General features: G+C 45.9%; 1 protein-coding gene across 2 annotated transcripts in view; it reads right to left on the reverse strand.

Moving 5' to 3' along the window:
- Positions 1–281: 281 nt before the first annotated feature.
- LOC134949402 (leucine-rich repeat and fibronectin type III domain-containing protein 1-like) overlaps positions 282–13,020 on the reverse strand; it is a 288,643-nt gene continuing 275,904 nt past the window's right edge. For both annotated transcript variants that reach the window (XM_063937954.1, XM_063937953.1), the window contains exon 4: positions 282–2,220. In XM_063937954.1, the coding sequence (XP_063794024.1) occupies positions 1,371–2,220 (850 nt within the window). In that variant the 3' untranslated portion in view covers positions 282–1,370. The remainder of the gene's footprint in view (positions 2,221–13,020) is intronic.

A 13,020-nucleotide genomic window follows, 5' to 3' on the forward strand; every position in this document is an offset into this window, starting at 1 on the left:
ACTAATGTCCCTTCAAGCACTGTGTGTTCTCACACATCTTACTTTCTGTTCCGCAAGCACTATGTTCTTCCTACAGTATGTATGGAATATGTGCCTTCTGCACAGCCAAATGTTCTATGCTACCTACATTCTGAAGGTGCCATTTAGTTATTTAAATATATATTTTATGGACCTCTGATGGCTTTTTTTGTAAACTTCACCCCACAGCACAATCACGTTTCATAATCCCGTTGATGATGATACATTTACCATAGTAACTAATAAATACTCCAGACACACAGTGCAGTCACAGAAAGGACTTTAATTTCCCACTGCACCAACCATATCTCTCTCTCTCTCTCCGCCATAGTATATGTGCTGGGGAGAGCGAGGGCGACACACGTTTTTAATGTAAAAACTTGTGTTAGACATTTCTGGATGATGTCACTTCCTGCAAAGTCCCAGAAAGGCTCCTGACTTGACTCAGAAAGGATCCAGACCAGCTAGATGTACAGAAAGTATATGATGTCAGGACCCCAACAACATGGCCGACATATCTCTCTCTAAGTCGTCTCTCTTTCCACCGTGCAGGAAGGCTTTGTACAGTAGGTTTGGGTATCGTGTCGTTTGTGCATATGTCCTGTTTTCCTCTGATGAACCAGCTTGGCCACCCTCACTTACAGGAAGGGTCACAGAGGGTTCCAAAAAGCTTGTATGCTGGTCTCTCTCTTGGTTTAAGGCACTGCTTCAAGGGCTCAGCCTTTATCTACACAACCCAAGCAGAACAACAGCCCTCTACATCCCCAAACCAAAAGGAGGGAGGAGCTTACTGAAGGGCAAAGATGTGGGTCTGGGACAAGGTGGAGGAGAGTTTCGTAAAATTCTTGTAAGAGTTTGCACTCATTATGGACTCCAAGAACTTGACTTGAATTGTTTATCTTTTTCTGTAGCTGAGAGCAGCATTATCGTGTTAGCTTTGGAGAAACACATAGTAGTTATGACCCTTACGTTAGCAGTGCCATCAACTCCTCTAATGTAAAAGCATTCTATAACAATGCAGAATATATCTGTACACTTCTAGGATCATCATGGTCTTCTCATGGAACAGCAGACAACCTATAACAAGTGGCAAGTATTTTGACTAGATGAGATACTGTAACTTGACAATGAACATGGCCAATGTTCTGCAAACATGATAAAACCGAAAGCTCAGGATCTTTCTTTTAGCAATGTTGAGAAAGTGTACAGAGATATTAAACACGGCTATAAAATGCGACACTCACATTTAAAATTTGGATGAGCCCATAGAATTAATGCATGACAATAAGGTTTCATATGAAGTGACCCTCCATGTTACCTGACCCCTCAAATATTTTGTGACCCTAAGATCTTCAAACGGTGCTCTCTAGCATCCACTCTGTGCTGCTAAATGTGACTCTCCGATGTCCAAGGGCAGCTTCATGGTTGTGCAACTCGGAGGTGGACATGTGTCTCTTTGTCCGTGCCCTGCGAGGGTAACTGTGGCTCTGGAACAGGGTGTAGTCTCCATCAAAGGAGAATCTATGTTGATAAGTCCTGGTAGGTGCTTTGGGTTCCAAACGAGTTTGCCCGTCAGTCGTAATCAGGCATAGTGAGGTGGTGGAGCCTAACGCGCTGGTTTCTGTCTGGTCTCCATCTACAGAGAGAGAAGACAATAGGGCCACTGTCTGAAGATCATTGGTTGTCAGAGTTCTCCTCTTGTCCATTTCAGTCAGACATGCCAGAGAAGGTGAACAAGGTTGATTCTCACCTTTTTCATGGTCTTTGCCCTCTAAAGGGGACTCTTTGGAAGTTGGGGGTAAAGGTTCATAGTTATTTTCCCCCAACTTGGCACAGGAATTGGCACAGGCCATGCCTTGTTGCCCATTGGTTTGAGAATACACATTACTGACCCTGGCTTTGCCCCCTTCCTCCTGGCCACTGTACACTTTGTATCTGATCATTAGGATGATGATGAACACCAGCACTGAAGCTACTATGATTCCTCCAATGATGATAATCATAGTGCCTCCTAGGAACTGGGTATGGAGCGGCCGGCACTGTCCACTCTCCTCCTTTGTGTTGAACTGGATACATCCCACCACACGAGTGGCAGTTAGGGAGGTCATTCCATCATCATAGACAGCCAGGACACAGAGATCATATTCACGTCCAGGAGCCAAGTCATTGACCAAGAAGCTTCTGTTACTGGGGGGAATCATCCTGCATGAAGAGGAGAAGAGATAACAGTGAGGGCGGAGATACAGATTGCAGTAGCATACATGGCTGCTAAACAGGGTAACGCATTTATTTATCCAAGGTGATGACCTTGCCTGTGGAATTTACTTTCGCATGCATGTTGCATCATTCACTTACAAACTTCTGAATGATAGTCTGAGCAAACAGAACTGATAGGTAATGTCCATTAAATAGTATATTTTATACTCTACAGGAAACGAGAGGTAGTGACAGACAGATGCCACCATAAATCAGGTCACCTACTGTAATTCTCCAGGTGTTATGAGGATTAGGGAGGTCATTTACCCACAAGGAAGGGTTTGGGAATCACTTAAATTTTTGCTTGTCCCATGATTTGTGTTGTTTATTTTTTGAATGCATTAAGTGTGGTTTAATGACTTTTTAAGCATCTTTCAAGGCTCATTAAGTGTAAACAATAAATATTTGTGACCAGCTGGGAGTTTTCAGCAGGAAATCAACAGAAGGACATAGCATAAAGTATGGGATGAAAGAAACCTCCGAAACAACTTGGAAGCTTGTGAAAGTCTGTGTATGCAATGCTAAAGTTTCAGTCCAATCAGGTGCTAGCTGCCTTGTGCAACTCGGAGGTGCCCCCTCCGCCCCCCCAATGACTAATGCATTTGAAAGTTTTCATTTAGCATAACTGGGCCAATAATTATGTTATTTTTGGGGTTACTAAAATAAATGCCATAAAATTACACCAATTAAGTTAGATTACGCACCCCAAATTTAATTAAAGTGTTTACTTCAACATAACATAATTGCTTTTGATCATTTTTTTAAAAAGCAATGTCAAATTCATCCAAAAGCATTTTTCATTTAATTTGATTGTAATGAAACAAATAAAAAATAAATAAAAATGCACAAATCAGCCATTTGACAGCTTTTAATAGCATCCGATGCTTTCTTTATGGCCACTAACAGCCTTCCATATGATTGTCACTTTTTTGGGGTCCAGCAAGATCACCCCCCTTTTTTCATGCACTTCTCTCAGTTTGCACAGTGTATAAAAGACAAGCTGCACCCGGCTGCGACTATTCACACCCACGGTCGCATAGTATAAAGCCCATGGGTCACGGGTATGAATATATACGCACAAGCCCACGAATGAGTACACGCACCATGAAAAACCAATTGTGGTTATGAATAGCCGCAGCTTAGATGAGCGCAACTACATGTGCACCTGACTTTTTTCCACCTATCCTTTTTTGCGCTATATGGCACGACTTAGGCACTCCGATACCGGTAACAGGCAGAGGCATTCAGGGGGTGGGGACGGCCAGCGTTGCTGTAAACGGGGACGTGTCACCCCCGTTTTCCAAGAGTAGCGAGGCCAACGTAGCAAGTTTCTTGGCCTCGCAAGGCCCCCTGTGACGGCCAGCCTGTGTAAGCTGGCCATTTGCGGGGAACATCGGTCGCGATGACGATCCCAGGCTGCCCCATTAGTGCCTGTAGCAGAGCTTCCTCTGAGTGTAACCCCCACCCTATTAATGCCTATATCAGAGCTGCCCCTGCATGTACACAGGTGATATGTATCTGTCTACCACCACCACATTAATGCCTATATCAGAGCTGCCCCTGCATGTACACAGGTGATATAGATCTGTCTACCCACTCCCCATTAGTGCCTATAGCAGAGCTTCCCCTGAATGTACCCCCAACCCATTAATGCCTACAGCAGAGCTGCCCCTGCATGTACACAGGTGATATAGACCTATCTACCTCCTCCCTATTAGTGCATGTAGCAGTTTCCCCTGCATCTACACAGGTGATATACTGTAGATCTGTCTATCCCCACCCCATTAGTGCCTGCAGCATAACTGCCCCTGCATGTACACAGGTGATATATGTTTAACTCCATCCTCCAGTGCAGACTGCCCGCCCCTCCAGTGCAATGTGGGTGTTGCTTCATATGAGCTGAGCTGGTTCTCAGCACCACAAGATACTGTCCTTAGGGTATCTCAGCTGGTCTATAGAGCAGGGACCCCTTGGCGTCCTGGCTGGCAGGGTGATCAGCATGGAGGGCGGCCTGAGGGGGGACACTGGGCTCCAGAGCTGCTCTGGGAAGTAGCAAGGGCTTCTCCGAAGCAAGAGAGCCCAACAGGCAGATTAGCCGTGATGCTGCAGTTTATATGGGTCACATGACTATTTCCTGGAGCGTGTAGGTCGGATTGAGGTCACCGTTAGATAAGTGCAGTATAGGTGACAGCCCAAGTGATGTTATCTCGTACAGGCCCCACCCACATCACTTTCCATGATTTCCAACGGGGCTCCAGGTATCTGCAGTAGGAGCCAGTGGTGGGCCCTCCACAATGTCTAGGCCTAGGACTACAGTCCTGTCAGACCCCCCTGATGGCGGCCCTGCAGCCTGTTATGTATATCTTGCTATGGTTAATATGTATGGCAGGATACAGTGCAAGCTCTGCGGATGCAGGGGTTGTGTGGGATGAGATGGAGAAAGAGAAGGAAGAAGGGAGGGGAATGGAGAGAGGGAAAGAGAATCTCAGGGAGAATATAGTGTAAAAGTTATATGTTCATCGTTAACACAATCTATGTCTATTATAGACACAGATTGTGTTAACAATGTATATTTTCAAATTCTAGCATTTTGCTATATCATCATTCCATAGGGGAACACTGTGTGCATACATTTGGGCACCACCCTCTTTGCATTGTATAAATTCAGTCTCTAACATTTTCTTTAAATTTTCGGGGTTACTCTCTCATCCCACGACCTTTAGTGACATTCTGCAATACATATGGTAACAGAACGCCACTCCTTTTAGGGACATCAGAAGTACCCCTCTATTCTCTACTCTGAGCCATTGTCTGCTCCTGAGTACTCTCTCATTCTATCATTTGATGTTGTGACAGATGATTGAACAGCAGAAGTGTCAGGAAATTTAGACCTGGCTCCTGTGTTTTTCGTATATACTTTTGTACACACCTATTAAAAAATACACTTTAAGACACATGCTACTCAGCAATACTCCACTTGCCACCTCAGTGGAATAAACTTGGACACATATTAGTCCCAATGACACTAGCTATACACAAGTCTTGCAGGTGCCTGTGTGCTTGAACCATTGTGTGTGTTGGAGACATATTTACCTACGGTCAGACCGCACTGGGTATGCCCAACTTCGTCTGATCTTGGAAGCTATGCATTGCAGGGCCTGGATGGGAGACCACCGGGGAATACTAGGTACCGTAGGTATTTTACTCTCTCACACCAATCAAACATTGCCAATCTTGGTTGATGTACATTTAATCCAAATTCCTCACAGAACAACAGTGCATTTTTGTGTGCGGTAGTACAATTCAAATTTATACGCAAGCTTCATATGTGTCAGTGGTCCCAGATTGTTGGCGGGTATCAGAGTCCATTTACCTACGGTCAGACCGCACTGGGTATGCCCAACCTCGTCTGATCTTGGAAGCTATGCACTGCAGGGCCTGGTCAGTACCTGGATGGGAGACCACCAGTATTCCCTATACTAGATATCGTAGGTATTTTGTTCTCTCATACAAAATTATATTCCGCGACCCTCTGACACGATATAAATCACAGGCCGAAGTGGAATATTAGAATATACTGAGCCCAAATGAGCAACTTTATTCCCACAAACATTTCCCATTACAGGGAAACATACGGCTTTTTTTTATATTTAAAAAAAAAAGGGAATATATATTTTCGCCTACCTACATAATTTTTTTGCCTAGAAATTACAACATCTGTGCATATATCAATACACACTAACGTCTGCTTTCTCCCCCTTTTTTAAGTATATCCTAATAAAAGTAAAATTTTAATAAATTCACATTTCTATTTTTCATAAGCGTGCCCTGGAAAAGACACATAGTTGCTCTTGTCTTTTGTCCTCTCAATAGACCACACCCTTTTTTATGTGTAAATGCACAACAGATTTACAAGTGTCAGATATCAAATTAATCAGGTCAGTCTGTCTATTGATATCTTTAGAAAGGGCATGAGTACAGTATGAAGTACAGTGAAAAAAAGTATGGAGTAGGTAGGGCAGGGCGAGTAATCAGTATGGGTAGGAAAGTGCAGCGGAATTAATCAGTGTAGAGTGAAAAGGTCATTCAAAATATTCAGTGAAAAGAATTAAAATGAAAACCTTTAATTCTCCTTCCTAATTTCTCAACTTTTATTGTTTTCCTTTTGTGAACTAGAGTCATAAGGTAAAGGTTATGGTTTGATAGCAGGATCCTCTTGAGATTTCATTGCTATAACAATGTAAATTTAACTCGCAAATCGTGATTCATCTTCATTGAGATTCTCCTTCTTTGCACTGACCTTTGAATTTGATACTTTCGGGGGTGCAATTCCATGAACGAGCAATGGCCCTAGGGCGTATGGGTAAAGGAACGCTACAACCAATATCTTTGCTCATTTTACCTGGCACCCTTTAGACAGGATCTGTAACATAATCGAAGGTTGCCAGTGCCACCAATAATAAGCCATAATCTTAGCAGACGGACATTGTGGTGATGTCTGGTGGTACATCACTGACAATTAAATTGCCTCCCAATTCAGTATGTCATGGGAAGGGCCATACACACTAAACGAGCCCCTGCCAACGCTGATATTGGCGGTGGTGGGCACCCGCGGGGTGCCAGCATCGGCAAGTGCATACACACTTGGCGGCGGGATAGGGAGCGATGGCGGGGAGGGGGGGGTAACGACGCCCATGCTGCAGCCGTAGCATGGCTGTCATTAACGAGGACCTCCCTCGTCTGAACATGTACAGTCGAGGGAGGTCCTCGTTAACGATGCACGGGAGCGCGCATCGTTAGGATGTTCAGTGTACACACTATTGTGAACACTAGCGCTCAGAAAGTCCTTTCGTAGCGATATTGTTCACAATATCACCTAGTGTCTATGGAACTTTAGATGGGCAGGGAGAGGAATCAGTATGAACAAATCAGTATGGGGTGAGCAGGGTGGGCAGAAAACGAATGGAGTTTTCAGTATTGAGAAATAACAGCAGAAGAAGGAAACATAAGAAGAGTAAGAAAGTCAGGGGGAAGAATTGTGTTGTTTTTTTTTGTGAATTAATGTTTACAAACATCAACGTTATCCAACTAACTCATCTTAAAATAGGATCATTGTGGAGAGACAAGGGCAGGGAGCCGAATAACTGCGGAGGGAGAAGACCAGGGAGCAGATAACTGTGGAGGGATAGAGGCAATGATTACAGTCATTGTGGAGGGAGAAGGCCAGGGAGCAGAATCATTGTGGAGGCAGAAAGCAGGGACTATAATTGTGGAAGTTAAAGGCAGGTATGAGAATCACTGCAGGTAGAAGCGTAGGGATGAGAATCACTGAGGTAGGACAGGGAGCAGAATCATTGTGGGGGAGAAGGGCATGAATTACAATCATTGTGAAGGGAGAAGGAGAGGGAATAGAATCATTGTGGAGGGAGAAGGGCAGGGAGCAGAATCACTGTGGAGGGAGAAGGAGAGGGAACGGAATCATCATGGAAGGAGAAGGGCAGGGAGCAGAATCATTGTGGAGGAAGAAGGGCAGGGAGCAGAATCATTGTGGGGGAGAAGAGCATGGATTACAATTATTTTGAAGGGAAAAGGAGAGAATAGAAACATTGTGGTGGGAGAAGGGCAGGGAGTAGAATCATTGTGAAGGGAGAAGGAGAGGGAACAGAATCATTGTGCTGGGAGAAGGGCAGGGAGCAGAATATTTATGGAAGAATAAGGACAGGAATTAGAATCACTGTGGAGGGAAGTGGGCACGTAAAAGAATCAATGCAAAAGGAGAAAGGCTATGACTAGGAACATTTTGGAGTGAGGAGGGCTCATTCATTGTAGAGGGAGAAGGACAGGGGCTAGAATGCTTGACGAGAGCAGGTAGAGGAATCAGTATGGGATGAGAAGGACAGGGAAAGGAATCAATATGTGGTAGGAAGAACAGGGACACAAATCAGTATGAAGTAAGTAGGGAAGGGAGAGGAATCAGTAAGGGGTGAGAAGGGCAGAGAGAGGAATCAGTATATGATAGGGAGATCAGGGAAACAAATCATTATGGAGTGAGAAGGGCAGGGAGACTTATCTGTATGAAGTTAGCATGGAAAATACAGTACTGACCAAGAACAACAGAGAAGGGAATAAGGGGGTCAGAAATGTCACAACTGAGGGCCTGAGCTGACGGGAGGCAGCCTCAGTTGTAGGGGCTGAGATGTAACGGAACCTGGGAGGTTGTTTCAGACCCCTAGACATGTAAGTAACATGTAGAAGAAATGCCCGAAGGCGTGAACACGACAACCAGGGTAAAAGTCAATGATGTTTATTTATGACAAACTCCGTAACACAGCAGCAGTAAAAGAAAACATAAAAATCAGCAGAGGATAAATACAGTTCCTGGGTTCTACAGGGTGGCAAGGGCCACAGGGCTCTGGTAGTGTGAGATAGTTCTTATAATCTTCTAGTTGGAAAGTCCTTACCAGGCCCGACTGTAGCAATGGAGATAGCCCAGGATCGTACCAGCTGGTGTTCCAGGAAAAGCTGGGCTGCTGTGGATAAAACGGCTGCTGTGGGTACTGGCTGGAACCAGACTGATGTTGGCACGGAGTGGATACTGGCTGGAACCAGTTAAATAATAAATGTAGCTTGAGAGCGATGAAATATGAAGTGATGTATGGAGCTTGAGAGCGGTGAAATAATAATGCCGGTGATAAATGATAATCTGCAGAAAAGGGTACCGGCACTTTAAGAAGAGCTGATCTCTGCTGGAAGCTGATTGCTGTAAGCAGGTGGATCTGTAGCTGGAAGCAGATGAATCCAAATGGATAGGAGAGTCAGGCTACACCGCAGGTGGAATGCTGGTGCGGGTCTCTTTAGTGGAAGTGTGGAGATAGGAGCTGGAACCTGGAAAACAACCACAGGAGAGAGACAAACTGGAACTAGGTTTGACAACCAAAGCACTGACGCCTTCCTTGCTCAGGCACAGAATATTCATACCTGCAGCAAGAAAGGGATTGGCTAGGCAATTATGCAGATTAACAATGCAAACAACAGATTGGTGGAAATGAACAGATGACAGAATCCAAGATGGCTGCGCCCATGCAGACACTTGGAGGGAAGTTTGGTTTGTAATCCATGTGGGAATTAAAACAGCAATGGCGGCGCCAGCCACAGGAGACAGGAGACGCCAGACTGATAAGTGCACATCTAAACCACGCGGGCACAGCGGAGGCCGCGGCTGACGTAATCACCACTCTGACACTCTGCATGCAGAAACTCGGGGACAGCGGCGGAGGCCGCGGGAGACGCCATTCCGGATGTAACATGGCGCCGCGGTGACCGCGTCTCAGAGTGACAGGAGAGGAGGCAGGAATGTGGATATCAGTATAACAGATGGGATCCGGTCCTGGAACGCTGAGCCAGCCTTAGGAGGCATCTGAAGGGTAAGTAATGGCGTCCAGATACCCGGATCGTGACAGCACCCCCCCCCCCCTTTAGGAGTGGCCCCAGGACACTTCTTTGGCTTTTGAGGAAACTTGGAATGGAATCTCCGGACCAAGGCAGGAGCATGGACATCAGAAGCATTGGTCCATGAGCGTTCCTCAGGGCCGTAACCCTTCCAGTCAATAAGATACTGTAGTTGACCGTAACGGTGACGTGAGTCCAGGATCTTGGCCACTTCATACTCAACACCTCGTTGAGTTTGGACTTTCGGAGTTGGAGGAAGTGAGGAATGAAACCGATTCAGGATCAGCGGTTTCAACAGGGAAACATGGAATGTCCTGGGTATTTTTAAGAAGGGAGGTAACTGAAGTCTGTAAGCAACAGGATTGATGACTTGCTCAATTTTGAAAGGACCAATGTAGCGAGGTGCAAACTTCATACTGGGGACTCTTAACCTCAAATTCTTCGTGGATAACCATACCCGATCACCCACCTTGAGAGCAGGAACCGCTCTACGCTTCTTGTCCGCAAACTTCTTATACCTGAACGATGCCTTGAGCAGAGCTGCTCGTACACTCTTCCAGTTGTTTGCAAACTGATGCAAGGTGATATCCACTGCTGGAACAGAAGTTGCTGGGAGCGGTTGGAATTCAGGGACTTTAGGGTGGAATCCAAAGTTGGTGAAGAATGGTGTTGAAGAAGATGAGGAATGATACTGATTGTTATGACAGAACTCAGCCCAGGGAAGTAACTGAACCCAGTCATCTTGAGAGGAAGACACATAGATGCGGAGGAAGGCCTCCAAGTCCTGATTCACCCTCTCAATTTGACCATTGGTTTGAGGATGGTAAGCCGTGGAAAACTTTAGTTTGACTTGGAGGACTTGACATAAACTTCGCCAGAATTTGGCTGTGAATTGAACTCCTCGATCTGAGATAATTTCTTCAGGCAGACCGTGGAGTCGGAAGATCTCTTGTATGAACACTTGAGCCAACTTGGAAGCTGACGGAAGACCGGTGAGAGGAATTAAGTGTGCCATCTTGGTGAACCGGTCAACTACCACCCAGATGGTATTGAACTTGTTGCACATGGGTAAGTCTGTAATGAAATCCATCGAAAAATGGGTCCATGGTCGACGGGGAATGGATAGTGGAACCAGTTGCCCTGCAGGCGACTGGCGGGATACTTTGTGTTGGGCACACTTTGGGCAAGATGCAATAAACTCCATGACGTCCTTTCTCAGAGTTGGCCACCAATAGGACCTAGAGATAAACTCCAGGGTTTTTTGGATACCTGTATGTCCGGCAAAACGGGAAGCATGGGCCCAATGCATGAGCTTCTTCCTCAGTACCGGCTTCACAAAACTTTTCCCTAGTGGGGGCGTAGAGTCCATCCCTACCGTGGAGAATGCCAACGGATTGATAATAGGATGCTTGTCTGAAGACTCTGACTCATTTTCTTGCTCCCATGAGCGGGAAAGGGCATCGGCCTTGCGATTCTGAGAGCCCGGACAGAACTGGAGTTTAAAGTCGAACCTGGAAAAGAAAAGTGCCCATCTGGCCTGACGAGGGTTGAGACATTGTGCGCCTTTCAGATATAAAAGGTTCTTGTGGTCTGTAAGTATGGTGATTGAATGAGAAGCTCCCTCCAACAGATATCTCCACTCCTCTAGAGCGAGCTTGATGGCTAGCAACTCCTGGTCGCCAATGGCATAGTTGCGCTCCGCTGGGGAGAACTTCCGAGAGAAGAAACTGCAAGGATGTAAATGGCCATCTTTAGCCCTCTGAGATAACACCGCTCCTACTCCAACGGAGGAGGCATCCACCTCTAAGATGAAAGGAGAGTCGATGTCGGGCTGTTTCAGAACTGGTGCAGAGATGAACCGTTGTTTTAAGAGATGAAAAGCTTGCGTAGCTTCTTCAGACCACTTGGACGGGTTAGCACCCTTCTTGGTGAAAGTAGTAATAGGCGCCACAATGGTGGAAAAGTCTCGTATAAACTTTCTGTAATAATTGGCGAACCCTAAGAACCTCTGGACCCCTTTGAGTGTTAAGGGTATCGGCCAATTCTGGATTGCTTGTAGTTTCTCAGGATCCATCTCTAGTCCGGAACCGGACACAATGTAACCTAGAAACGGAATGGACTTGACTTCAAAGACGCATTTCTCTAATTTGCAATAGAGATGATTGACACGGAGACGGGACAGAACCTCTTTTACCCAAAAACGATGTTCCTCTAAATTGTTGGCAAAAATGAGGATATCATCTAGATAGACCACGACATGACGGTATAAAATGTCTCTGAAGATCTCATTGACAAAATGCTGGAAGACAGCTGGAGCATTGCTCAATCCGAAGGGCATGACAAGGTACTCATAATGTCCGTCACGGGTGTTAAAGGCGGTCTTCCACTCGTCACCCTCACGGATCCGGATGAGATTGTATGAACCTCTCAAGTCCAGCTTTGTAAAGATGGTAGCTCCGCTGACTCTATCAAAGAGCTCAGTAATCAGGGGTAGTGGATAGCGGTTCTTGATGGTAATGTCGTTCAGACCTCTGTAGTCAATGCACGGCCGCAGACCCCCATCTTTCTTCTTTACGAAAAAGAAGCCTGCGCCGGCTGGAGAAGAGGAAGGTCGAATGAACCCCTTTGCTAGGTTCTCTTTAATGTATTCCTCCATGGAATGCGTCTCAGGCAGAGACAACGGGTAAGTTCGGCCTCGAGGTGGAACCTTCCCTGGAACGAGATCAATCGGGCAGTCCCATTCTCTATGAGGAGGAAGGATATCAGCAGAGGCTTTACTGAACACATCCGTGAAATCTTGATATGGAGGAGGTGGAACATCAGACGACCTGGGGGAGGAAGAACAGACAGGCAATACTTTAAACAAACATGTCTCAGCACAGGAGGGACCCCATGCCAGAATCTGCGTAGTCGTCCAATCAATAGATGGATTGTGAAGACGGAGCCATGGAAGGCCCAGGACCACAGGATGTGTGGCTCTTGGAATCACTAAAAAAGAAATAAATTCAGAATGAAGAACTCCCACTCTCAGACGAACTGGTAGATTCCTTAGAGAAATAACTGCATCAAAAATCTTGCTGCCATCCACGGCAGTTAAGGAAATGGACGAAGGAAGTCTCTCGGTGGGTAGGGACCACCGTTTAACATAGGCTTCGGTAATAAAGTTCCCAGCTGCTCCGGAATCAAGGAGGGCAATGACGTTCCGGTAACGTTGAGCAATTTGGAGCGACACTGGGAGATTACAATCATGAGGAGATGGAGAGGAGATCATTACTCCTAGCCGGCCCTCTCCTGGGC

Source organism: Pseudophryne corroboree, chromosome 8 (assembly GCF_028390025.1).
Source record: "Pseudophryne corroboree isolate aPseCor3 chromosome 8, aPseCor3.hap2, whole genome shotgun sequence".
NCBI classification, from domain to species: domain Eukaryota; kingdom Metazoa; phylum Chordata; class Amphibia; order Anura; family Myobatrachidae; genus Pseudophryne; species Pseudophryne corroboree.